The 12705-nt window shown below is 43.5% G+C and overlaps 1 protein-coding gene and 1 long non-coding RNA gene across 14 annotated transcripts in view; one reads left to right on the top strand and one right to left on the bottom strand.

The window, feature by feature from the left end:
* CDK20 (cyclin dependent kinase 20) overlaps window positions 1-12705 on the bottom strand; it is a 106322-nt gene that overhangs the window by 40030 nt on the left and 53587 nt on the right. For all 13 annotated transcript variants that reach the window (XR_007518626.1, XR_007518627.1, XM_049895570.1 and 10 more), the window contains 2 exons: window positions 11791-11951; window positions 11198-11316 (listed from right to left, as the gene is read on the bottom strand). Coding sequence is in view for 11 of the 13 variants with exons in the window: in XM_049895570.1 (XP_049751527.1) it covers window positions 11198-11316; window positions 11791-11951 (280 nt within the window). In the remaining 2 variants the exon portion in view is untranslated. The remainder of the gene's footprint in view (window positions 1-11197; window positions 11317-11790; window positions 11952-12705) is intronic.
* LOC126082731 (uncharacterized) overlaps window positions 1-12705 on the top strand; it is a 155352-nt gene that overhangs the window by 112202 nt on the left and 30445 nt on the right. The window lies entirely within an intron of this gene.

Genomic DNA, 12705 nt, shown 5'->3' with positions numbered 1-12705 from the left:
GGCTCAATATCATCAGTCAGAACAAGGCCGGGGCCAACTGTGGAACAGACCATCCATTGGTCATATGCAAGTTCGAGCTGAAACTGAAGAAAATTAAAGCAAGTCCATAAGAGCCAAAATATGACCTTGAGTACAACCCACCTGAATTTAGAGACCAGATGAAGAACAGATTTGACGCACTGAACACTAGTGACTGAAGACCAGCTGAGTTGTGGAATGACATCAAGGACATCAACCGTGAAGAAAGCAAGAGGTCACTGAAAAGACAGGAAATAAAGAAAAGACCAAGATGGATGTCAGAGGAGACTCTGAAACTTGCTCTTGAGCATCAGACAGCTAAAGCAAAAGGAAGAATTGATGAAGTAAAAGAACTGAACAGAAGATTTCAAAGGGCGGCTCGAGAAGACAAAGTAAAGTATTATAATTTATGACAGATGTAAAGAGCTGGAGATGGAAAACCAAAAGGGAAGAACACGCTCGGTGTTTCTCAAGCTCAAAGAACTGGAGAAAAAATTCAAGCCTCGAGTTGCAATAGTGAAGGATTCCATGGGGAAAATATTAAACGACACAGGAAGCATCAAAAAAAGATGGAAGGAATACACAAAGTCATTACACCAAAAAAATTAGTCGATGTTCAACCATTTCAAGAGATAGCATATGATCAGGAACCGATGGTACTGAAAGGAGAAGTCCAAGCTGCTCTGAAGGCATTGGCGAAAAACAAGGCTCCAGGAACTGATGGAATATCAATTGAGATGTTTCAACAAACAGATGCAGCGCTGGAGGTGCTCACTCGTCTATGCCAAGAAATATGGAAGACAGCTTCCTGGCCAACTGACTGGAAGAGATCCATATGTATGACTATTCCCAAAAAAGGTGATCCAACCGAATGTGGAAATTATAGAACAATATCATTAATATCACATTCAAGCAAAATTTTGCTGAAGATCATTCAAAAACAGCTGCAGCAGTATAATGACAGGGAACTGCCAGAAATTCAGGCCAGTTTCAGAAAAGGACGTGGAACCAGGGATATCATTGCTGAAGTTAGATGGATCCTGGCTGAAAGCAGAGAATACGAGAAAGATGTTTACCTGTGTTTTACTGACTATGCAAAGGCATTCGACTGTGTGTATCATAACAAATTATGGACAACATTGCAAAGAATGAGAATTCCAGAACACTTAATTGTGCTCATGAAGAAACTTTACATGGATCAAGAGGCAGTTATTCGGACAGAACAATGGGATACTGATTGGTTTAAAGTCAGGAAAGATGTGCGTCAGAGTTGTATTCTTTCACCATACCTATTCAATCTGTATGCTGAGCACATAATACGAGAAGCTGGACTACATGAAGAGGAACGGGGCATCAGGATTGGAGGAAGACTCATTCACAACCTGCGTTATGCAGATGACACAACCTTGCTTGCTGAAAGTGAAGAGGACTTGAAGCACTTACTAATGAAGATCAAAGACTACAGTCTTCAGTATGTATTGTACCTCAACATAATGAAAACAAAAATCCTCACAACTGGACCAATGAGCAACATCATGATAAACGGAGAAAAGATTGAACTTGTCGAGGATTTCATTTTACTTGGATCCACAATCAACAGCTATGGAAACAGCAGTCAGGAAATCAAAAGACGCATTGCATTGGGTAAATCTGCTGCAAAGGACATCTTTAAAGTGCTGAAGAGCAAAGATGTCACCTTGAAGACTAAGGTGCACCTGACCCAAGCCATGGTATTTTCAATCGCGTCATATGCATGTGAAAGCTGGACAATGAATAAGGAAGACTAGAGAAGAATTGATGCCTTCGAACTGTGGTACTGGTGAAGAATATTGAATATACCATGGACTGCCAAAATAACGAAAAAATCTGTCTTAGAAGAAGTACAACAAGAATGGTCCTTGGAAGCAAGGATGGCGAGACTGTGTCTTACATACTTTGGACGTGTTGTCAGGAGGGATCAGTCCCTGGAGAAGGACATCATAACTGGCAGAGTACAGGGTCAGCAGAAAAGACGAAGACCCTCAATGAGGTGGACTGACACAGTGGCTGCAGCAATGAGCTCAAGCATAACAATGATTGTGAGGATGGCTCAGGACCGGGCAGTTGTGCATATAGGATTGCTATGAGTCAAAACGGACTCAACGGCCCCTAACAACAACATATACTCACATATACGTATTGAATATATACACACATATATATACACACACATGTATATACTCATATATACGTGTTATATATATACACACAAACATATACACACATATATACTCCCACATACCTATTAAATACACACACACATATATACACAAGTATATACTCACATACACATATTAAATATATACACACACATACATATACATATCATACCTGTACACATATATGCTCACACATACATACCTGTACACATATATGTATGTATATACATACATATATACTCACGCATATATTTTTGGGTTGTCAAAATTATATGTCATAGCAATTACCAACAGGTGCAGACCAAATTCTTAACAGTGATTACATGAGTGGGTAAGACTGTGAAAGACAGAGCAGAGACCATTACTTTTACTTTAGACACAGTTATAGTATAGTCATGCGTCACTTAACATCCACAATAAGTTCTGTGAAACATAATGTTATTTACAATTTGGATGCTGTGCAAACCCATACTACATACTTAGAAAGCTATATGGGATATTGGCAGTGCAATCACTTTGTCATGAGATACACGTGTTATGTGTGGGAAGCCGTTTCGCTTGCTACGTCATATTCTCTGTTGAGGAATTCTGAACTTTATTAAAGCCTTATGGGACCACAGACATATATGTGGTCAGACGTTGCCCAAACCAACGTTACGTGGCACATGACCATGTTTTTATTAGTCTGTTTATCTTTGAAAGACTGAATTTTTTAAAAAAACATAAAACACTCTGTCAAGAGCCAAGCTCCTTTTGTTTTGGCATTATGGAGGACCCCAGCCTGCAGGTCTTTTCCCTATCCAGGGGCCTCTGAATCTAAGTGATTTGTCTAAGGTTTCAGATAGCAGGTAGTGAGGCCAGGTGTTTCAAGCTCAAATGAGGACATGACTAACCCAGGACCTGTGAGGTGCCCCCAAGCCGGAAGCTGACCACAGTCTGGAAAACACCCCATTCCCAGAAATGAGTAGGAGGCCAATGAACTCAATGACTCAAGTAACACAGCATCCTTGAAGGAACCAGGATCCAGATGACAATATCTGGACATTCTGGACTTGAAGGAAGGGAGGTTGTGTGACAAACCTGCGTACCTCCTCTATATAATCTCTGGAGTCTGAAGCAGTAGTGCAGAGATCTACCTCTCCTGCTGCCACCCAGGACCTCGCCTTGTATGGCAGTTTTCCCCATAATCAATCTTAGACTGTTTATTCAACCTGCAGTGGTCTGCCTCTTTCTTTAGTCTGTTCCTACCTTCTGTGTACAGCAGCTGCTTTTGGATTTCCCCTAGAGAACTCCCCTGCCCAGTGCTGCCACCTGACAATTGGTGAGCCAGCCAGAAGCAGACCGAAGAAATGGTTCTGGAAAAACAGGTGTCCACAGGGGGAATTCCAGGTTTGTCATCCACTTCCGTATGTGTGCCCGTATGCTGGATGAGTGTAGGCTGCCACCGGAGTACGGGGATGCCCCGAAAATGCCTGCCAGGTTGGAACAGTTGTTTGAAACTTTAATGATCAGCCACTTCGGGAAGGAAAACAGGCATATGGCAGCTGCACTGGAGTGGCTGTTGCTATTGGCAGTTCAGCTGACCACCGATGCCTTACTAGCACTGGAAACCGAAAGTGTGAAAATTCAAGGAAGAACTGATGTTAGAAAAGGATGTGAGGCTCTCCACCACTCTGCTTGCTTCAGGGCCAGCAGATAAACAGGTGAACAGCACCAAAAGATAGAGATGTTGGCATGTCATTACGCTAAGTGGCAAGAGGCTGCCACGGGTTTAGGTGCAGGCTTCAGTAAAGAAGCCAAACTGGGATGGTAGACGATGGAATCCGTTAGAAAGTGATGAAAGTGAAGAGGATATGTAGTGGTGGTGGAGTCAGAGGACAATGAGGTGTACCAAGTGCAGCCTTTAATGCAGCGCAATATAAAGACCAGCAGATGCAGGCACCCTAGGATGCAGGACAGACATCTGTACAAGAGACCATAGTGATGAGAGAGAACACCCCTGCTGAGTTATTACATATAACAGCGAAATTCCAACAGAAATCCCAGAAGAGCGTTCCTGCCTGGCTGGTGTGCTTGTGGGACTCTGTGGGGATGGCATTTCAGGCCAGGAAGCCAAGAAAATTGGTAACATTATACCCAGCACTCTGGCAGTGCCTACACAGTGCATGGGGTACACAGGGCATCCATGCCACCCTCAATGATTGGAACATCAAGTGCTGTCGTGAGGCATGGCCTAATGAGGGGGATCTCCCTGGCCATGATGGACCATGGAAAGGGACAGAAGTCCTCCAGGTCCTGAGGGATCTGGGAATGAGACAAGCTGTTTATGTGGCCTTGTTTGAGCGACCCGATAAGGCTATCTTTACAGCTGCGATGAAGAACAAGATCTTGCAGAGAGCTCCCCCCAGCTTGGTATAGGCTCTCATTTCCATGTTAAGCCCAGTAGCAGACCAACAGTCTCTAGCAGACCTTGGGGAGATGAACAAGTCCAAACAGCAGGTGTGTAAGGTGACCCACTCCAAGGAGCCAGGTTCTGGGAAAAAGCCTTCTGCCATTGAGGACGTGTCAGTTACCAAAAAGCAAATGTGACTGATTTAATCCAGGCAGGTATCCCTCAGGAGAAAATTGATAGATAACTGAATGCTGTCCTGTTGGGATTATGGAACGACCTAAAACCTGAACAATAGTTCCAGCCCAGCCCAGCTCTGACCCCTACACCATCGGCTGCAAACATCCATTAATAATCAGAAACTGGAATGTACAAAATATGAATCTAGCAAAACTAGCAGTCACAAAAAATGAAATAGAATCAATATCCAGGGCATTAGTGAGCTGAAATGCAGTGGTATTGGCCATTTTGAATCAGATGATAATATAGCCTACTATGACAGAAATGACAAATTGAAGAGGAATGGCGTTGCATTCATTGTCAAAAAGAACATTTCAAGAACTATCCTGAAGTACAAGGCTGTGATAGGAAAATATCCACACGCCTATAAAGAACATCAGTTAATATGACTACTGTTTGATTTACGCACCAACCACTAAAGACAAAGACGGGGAAATTGAAAATTTTTACCAACTTCTGCAGTCTGAAATTGGTCAAACATTCAATCAAGATGCACTGATGATTACCGGCGACTGGAATGCAACAGTTGGAAACAAAGAAGTAGGATCTGTAGTTGGAAGATATGTCCTTGGTGACAGCAATGATGCCGGAGACAGCATGATAGAAATTTGCAAGACCAACAAATTATTTATTGCAAGTACCTTTTTTCAACAACATGAACAGCAACTATACGTGTGCACCTCACAGGATGGAAAACACAGAACTACCTCTGTGGAAAGAGACAATGGAAAAGATCAATATTATAAGTCAGAACAAGGCCAAGGGCCGAATGAGAAACAGACCATCAATTGCTCAAATGCAAAATTACATTTAAGCTGAAGAAAATTAAAACAAGTCCATGAGAGCCAAAATATGACTGTGAGTATATCCCACTTGAATTTGGAGAACACCTCAAGAACAAATTTGACCCACTGAACACTAATGACTAAAGACCAGACAAGTTGTGGAATGATATCAAGGACGTCATACAGGAAGAAAGGAAAAGGTCATTAAAAAAACTGGAAAGAAAGAAAAGACTAAAATTGATGTCAGAAGAGATTCTAAAACTTGCTCTTGAACATACAGTAGATAAAGCAGATGGAAGAAATGAGGAAGTAAACGAACTGAAGATTTCAAAGGGTGGCTAGAGAAGACAAAGTATTATAATGAAATGTGCAAAGACCTGGAGTTAGAAAACCGAAGGGGAAGAACACGCTGGGCATTTCTCAAGCTGTAAGAACTGAAGAAAAAATTCAAGCCTTAAGATGCAATACTGAAGGATTCTACGGGAAAAATACTCAACGACAAAGGAACCATCAAAAGAACATGGAGGGAATACACAGTCACTGTACCAAAAAGAATTAATCGACATTCAGCCATTTCAGGAGGCAGAATATGATCAAGAACCAATGGTATTGAAGGAAGAAGTCCAACCTGCACTGAAGGCATTGGCAAAAAACAAGGCCCCAAGAATTGACGGAATACCAATTGAGATGTTTCAACAAATGGATGCAACGCTGGAAGCACTCACTCTTCCATGCAAGAAATTTGGAAGAGAGCTACCTAGCCAATTGACTGGAAAGATTCATATTTTGCCTATTCCAAAGAAAGGTGATCCCACATAATGTGGAAATTATCGAACAATGTCATTAACGGCACACTCAAGTAAAATTTGCTGAAGATAATTCAAAAACGTTTGCAGCAGTACATTGATAGGGAACTGCCAGAAATTCAACCGAGATTCAGAATAGGTCACGGAACAAGGGATATCACTGCTGATGTCAGATGGATCTTGGCTGAAAGCAGAGAATACCAGAAAGATGCTGCAGTGCGATTAACTACTTTTGTGTGTGGCCTTTCCAGCCATGGTCTTATAACTTCCACCTAGGAGACTGGAGGAGACTGTAGGAGACTGTGTGGTGGCGTAATTGTGGCCCACCAAGGGGATTCATCAATTCTGCCTTAAAAGAGAGCCAATTCCAGAGCCCCACTCAGCTTCTGCCCAAACCCCAACTTTGATAAAGCGGCATGCTTATTTGCAACATTGGAGTATCCTTTCCTCTATCCCTCCAGCAATGGAGACATGGCAGTTATTAGACCTGGTCACTTACCAAGATCCTGTAGAAACTCCTACCGTACCACCCACGACCCCACCTTCCACAGTACAGGAGGGAGTGGGCCCCATAAAAGATGCTGCAGGGTATACTGATGTTTCTAGGTAAGGCAGCCCCTCCACGTGGACCACGGTGGCCGTCTACCCCTCAACAGGCACCATGTGGATAGAAGCAAGGACTCACAAAAGCACCCAGTGGGTGGAACTCAGAGTTGTGTGCATGGTCATAACTCTTGAGCCCTGGCCATTCACCACGTAAACAGACAGCTGGGCAGTGATGAAAGGCCTAATGTTGTCTGAGACAGTGGCAGAAAGAGGGGAGGACTATTCTAGGAATGCCCCTGTGGGGACAAGAAATGTGGCAGGATGTCTGGAACATATTACAAGACCCAGGTGCCTGTCTTACTGTTTACCATGTCCCAGCCCACTGCCAGACCTCGTCCCACACAATCAAGAAGCAGATGTTCGGATAAGGTAAGAAACATCGCTACCTCGGCTGCCACTGACTTGGCAAAATGGGTGCATACGAGTGGATGCAGAGGGGCCCAGACTGGATGGAGAATAGCTAAAGAAGCTGAGTTGTCTCTTAAATACAGTGATATTCTAAGCACGACTGCGGCACGTCCCATCTGTTCACAGAAGAGAACTCGCTGCTTACCAGCAGAATAAGAGGATATCCATTGCAGCCCTTTGCCTGTACACGATGGCAAACTGACTACGTAGGTGCTATGTCCCTCAGTGAAAGCTCTAAGTATGCTCTTGCATGCATGGATAAGGAGCCCTGGTGGAACAGTTGTTAAGCACTCGGCTGCTAACCAAAAAGTTGGCATTTAAAACCCAACCAGCCTCTCCATGCGAGAAAGAGTGGCAGTCTCTTTTCATAAAGATTATAGCCTTGGAAGCCCTATGGTGCAGTTCTACTCTGTCCTATAGGGTCACTATAAGTCGGAATCAACTTGGCGGCAACGGATTGGTTACACGTGGATACTGTTATGGGCCTCACACAGGCGTTCCTGAGCCAGAGATCCAATCAAGCTGCCAACATAAAAGGATTAGAGAAGCTCAGTGTCATGCTTGGGTACCCCTGCTCAATCGACAGTGACAGAAGGGCACATTTTGAAGGACACAAGGTTCAGGAGTGGGCAAGCAATAGCGATGTACAGTGGCATTTTCACCTGCCCTACAATCCACAAGCTGCAGGTTTACTGGAGAGGAAGAACGGAATTCTTAAGGCACAAACATGTACTCTAATGGGTAGAGAAACATTGGCCAGGTAGATCTGGGTGCTTCCCCAAGCAATAAGATTGATGAATGAAGTCCCTACTGGGACACTTGCTCCATACTCCCGGCTAGGAACAATGCCACTGGCAGTGGGTACTATCCGAATTACCAAGAGTACACCTGACAGCCTGCTCCCATGCCTGACGCCCAATGGATAAAGTATGACTATGCTGACACCACAGGATACATAAACTGGCAAGGGCAAACCACTAGAATCTGACCTGGATTACTCCACTGGGACGGGTGGGATACTTAGATCTGAAGGGAGCTGAGGATCCAACCCATCTCACGTGGGACCCTACCATCCTGCCTAACCACAAGGTACACGGGTGGGCATCCTGGTCCGGCGTTATCACCCTTCCTATATCCCTACTTATGGGAAAGGTGCCTGAGACCTCTGGCCAACATGTCCAGTTTGCTTATCCAGGGAAGGTACCTGAGGCAGATTCTGTGCTCTCCACTAAAGATGAAGCCTCCAGTATAATTCTCATTTATGGAGAAGACTTATGTGTGTAGGTCTCTACAAATTTGTTTCAGCAATATGTTTTTACTTCTGTTATATTCTCCAGCCCTGTCAGCAGAGCTGAATGTTTTTCTCCAGTGGGTACACCTGTATTCTAATGGGATGAATAGATCCAACTGTTGGGGATGTGGTCTTATGCCAACATCTGGTTCCTCCTGTATGCCATGCCAGGCTGTGGCCTAGCACATCTCCCACATGCTAATGAAGCCACTAATGCAAGGTTCAGGGAGACCTGCAGAAGGGGTGGCCATGTAAGAATGTAAGAACTGGTAACAAGGAGTAGAGTAGTGGCAGGACAAATGAGGACATGACCCATCCAGGACCTATAAGCTGCCTCCAAGCCTAAAGATGACCACAGTCCTGGCAAATATGCTATTCCCAGAAACGAGTAAGAGGCTAAGGAACATACTGCCCTTGACTCAAGTAACAGCATCCTTGAAGGAACCAGGATCCAAATAATAACATCTGGACATTCTGGACCTGCGGGAAAGGGGGTATGCATGACAAACCCACATTAGCTCCTCTATATAATCTCTAGAGCTTGAGGCAGTAGTGCAGAGATCTACCTGTCCTGCTGCTGCCCAGGACCTCGCCTTGTATGTTAGTTTTCCCCATAATCAATCTTAAATTGCTTATTTAACCTGGAGTGGTCTGCCTCTTTCTGATCCTACCTTCTGCATATGGCAGCCACTTTTGCATCTCCCCGAGGGAACTCCCCTGTCCCCCGCCATCACCACCTGACACCAGAATCAAAGGTAGTCCTACTGACTCCCAAATACTTGTATCCAGATGTTCAGAGCCTACAGGCAGGTTTCTCTTTGAGGAGAGGCTTGCTGGGGAAATAGGGCAACACAAATTCAAATCAGTCACTTATACTGGTCCTCACAGACCTTCATTCAAAATTATAAATTCAAGCACTGTCACGCATTTGAGGAAATCAAGAGCATGAAAAAGAAAAACCGTGGTAAACAACTGAAAACTGACCTTAGAAGAAACAGAAATAACACAACATAACTTTGGATCTTTTAAACAAAAAAAAGGACAATGAGAGAATATCAAAGGTTTCCTGGGAGTTAGAAATGATTCTGCAAAGCAGAGATAGTAAATAGATACTCTAATGCATACAGATCAAGAAATAGAGCAAATCTTTTATTAGCGGTTACCAGGGGTAGAAGGTAGGGGGAAGGAGGGTGGTTATTGCTTATGGAGTGCTGAGTTTCGTTTACAGTATGGAGAAGCAGCACTAAGGGTAAGTGCTGCACAGTAGATTAATGTAACTGATGTCAGTAAGTTGCACACCTGTAAAAAGTTGAATTGGCAAATGCTGTGTGACAGATATTTCTGCAACAAAAGGCCAGCTGCCGAAGCCGCCACTTAGGTACAATGAAATACCTCATGAGATTTGGTTCTTGGTTTGCAGGTTTAGGGTCATGGTTTCATGGGACATCCCTGTTAACTGGCCTAATATCATGTTAAGTGCTTCTGTTCTACCTCATAGTTTGTTGCATAGAACCTGGGATCTTAAAAGTTTGCAAGAACCATTCCAGGTACAACAATTGGTCTCTATTCACCCACAGCAACAAAGGAAGGTCAGCCAGGAATAGGAGGAAAAAATGGAATGTGTGGCTAACTGCCTTCAAAAAAAATTGCCTCCTTTGCCATGGGACCAGAAAAACTGGATAATGACCAGCTAACATTACTGAATGTTTTGATCAAATATTTTACAGAAGAATCCTGATCAAAAGGGGAAAAATGCAGAACAGGGTTTGAAATTCTCATGGGGTTCATACCTTCTGAAGCCATGGGGGCTTGATGAACCCCTGAAACTACTGCCCTGAGATAATCTTTAAACCTAAAACCTTAAATCAAAAATATCCCCTGAAATCTTCTTTAAACCAAACAATAGTTTAATTAGTAAAGAATGTTTGCCTTGAGCATTATGCTCTTTTAAATAGCTATCTAATTGGGATCAAACTGACAACAGCAACTTGGAAGCTTAGACAGGAAGCTTAGGGAACCATGAGATTGTGTCAATGGCGTAGGAACAATTCAGAAAAGGAGGGTGAGAAGGGTTGCACACTTTGAAGAATGTAATCAATGTCACTGAATTGTACACGTAGAAATTGTTGAAGGGGTGTATGTATTGCTGTTTATATTTTTAACAAAAACAAAAAATTTAAAGTTTCAAAGAGCAAAAAAAAAAAAAAAGGTATATATCATCTGACTCAAGTTTCAAGCACAGGTCCAACACATGTTACCAATGTGACCTGGTGCAGTGACTGAACCTCTCAGAAGCTCAAACTTCTTATGTGTAAAATGGGGATTCCACTGTTCACCTCAGAAGTTTTCTGTGGTGATTAAACGAGATTATTAGAAACATAAAGGGCCTAGCAAAGACCAAGGATGTACTAAGCATTCAATAAATACTCCTTCAATGCCCCCAGGGGCCAGCTCACCTCATGCAAATCCCAGGCGCGGACAGTGCAGTCTGAAGATACAGTGCAAACCACAGACTTCTCCCTCCCATCAAACCTGTACTCATTGGTTGAGATGTAAGCCAACTCATCTATTTCTCCTGTAAGAAAACACAGGCTTGCCTTGAACACAGACACAAATGGCTTGGGATCTGAACACTGAACCTGGTGAAAGGAAAGGCAGGAAAACCGTTCCTTTCCCTCTCTCTCAGAAGCAGCGGGGCCCTCCTTCAAAGATGGACAGGAAAGAGCTAGGGCTTTACAGTTACAATTTGGGTTTCAATCCCAAGACTGCTCATCGCCCACAGCCAGGTAACCTTGAACAACTCTCTACTCTCTTAAGTTTCTGTATTTTTCTGCTCTGAAATGGATGTAATGATCCCTTCCTTACAGCATTATTGTGGGGATCAAATAACATAACACAGAAATAACCTAAATAATATAATTCCGCAAGGTACATACTTATCAAATGGCATTTTCCAACTCACTGGCTGAAACACTGGACCCTATGACACTACCAGGAAGAGGGTGAGCAGTGAGAACAGATATAGCTACTACGTTTCCCCACCTCATACCTTCATGTCCAGCAATGGCTTTGCAGATAAAGTCCTCCGGCCGCCCAGACTCCATTCGGAACTCCAGCTCAGATCGGCAGAGATAGTACTGTTTCCATGTTTGTGTGCCCAGAACCACCTGGGGGGCTTTGCAGGAGGACCAGCGTCTCAGACACAGCTGCCTGAAAAGCAGATGCACAATACCAAAAGGATAGAGCAACTAGACGTACTCTAGAGTCAATGGACCTGTCTCTGAATTCCAGCTTTGCCATCTGTTATTGTGTTTGGTCCTGTCAATACCAACTCACAGTGACTACAAGACAGAGTACAATGGCCCTCTAGGGTTTCCTAGGCTGTAATCTATCCAGGAGCAGACTGCCAGGTCTTTTCTCCCACAGAGCTGCTGGTGGGTTCGAAATGCCAATCTTTCAGTTAGCAGCCAAGCACTTAACCACTGTGCCACCTGGGCTCCTCTTCACCACCTACTACTGCCTGTGAAACCATGGACAAGTCACTTTGTCCAGCTAAGCCTCACTTTCCTTTCCTGTAAAACATACACAATGATGAGGGTAGTATTACCACAGGTCAGGCACTAAGCGTTTATGTATCCATTTTAATCTTCATAACAACCCTATAAAAAGGGCTCTTATTATTCCTATTTTACATACTAGGATGTAGAGAGAGGTTAAGTAACCCCCCCCCAAGGTTATGCAACCGAGACTCAAGAGCCTGCATTCTTTGAAGTCTCCACCTATTATTGTTGAATTGTCTATTTCTCCCTTCAGTTCTGTCAGTTTTACTTCATGTAGTTTGAAGCTCTGTTGTTAGATGTATTTATAATTGTTATGTTTTCTTGATGGACTGACCCATTTATCATTATAAAATATCCTTTGCCTCTACTAAGAAAATTTTGTCTTAAGGTCTGTTTAAACTGAT

This window comes from Elephas maximus, chromosome 9 (assembly GCF_024166365.1).
Source record: "Elephas maximus indicus isolate mEleMax1 chromosome 9, mEleMax1 primary haplotype, whole genome shotgun sequence".
Taxonomy (NCBI): Eukaryota; Metazoa; Chordata; class Mammalia; order Proboscidea; family Elephantidae; genus Elephas; species Elephas maximus.
The sequence above is the reverse complement of the archived record's forward strand: the minus strand, read 5'-3'. Positions and strand labels throughout refer to the sequence as shown.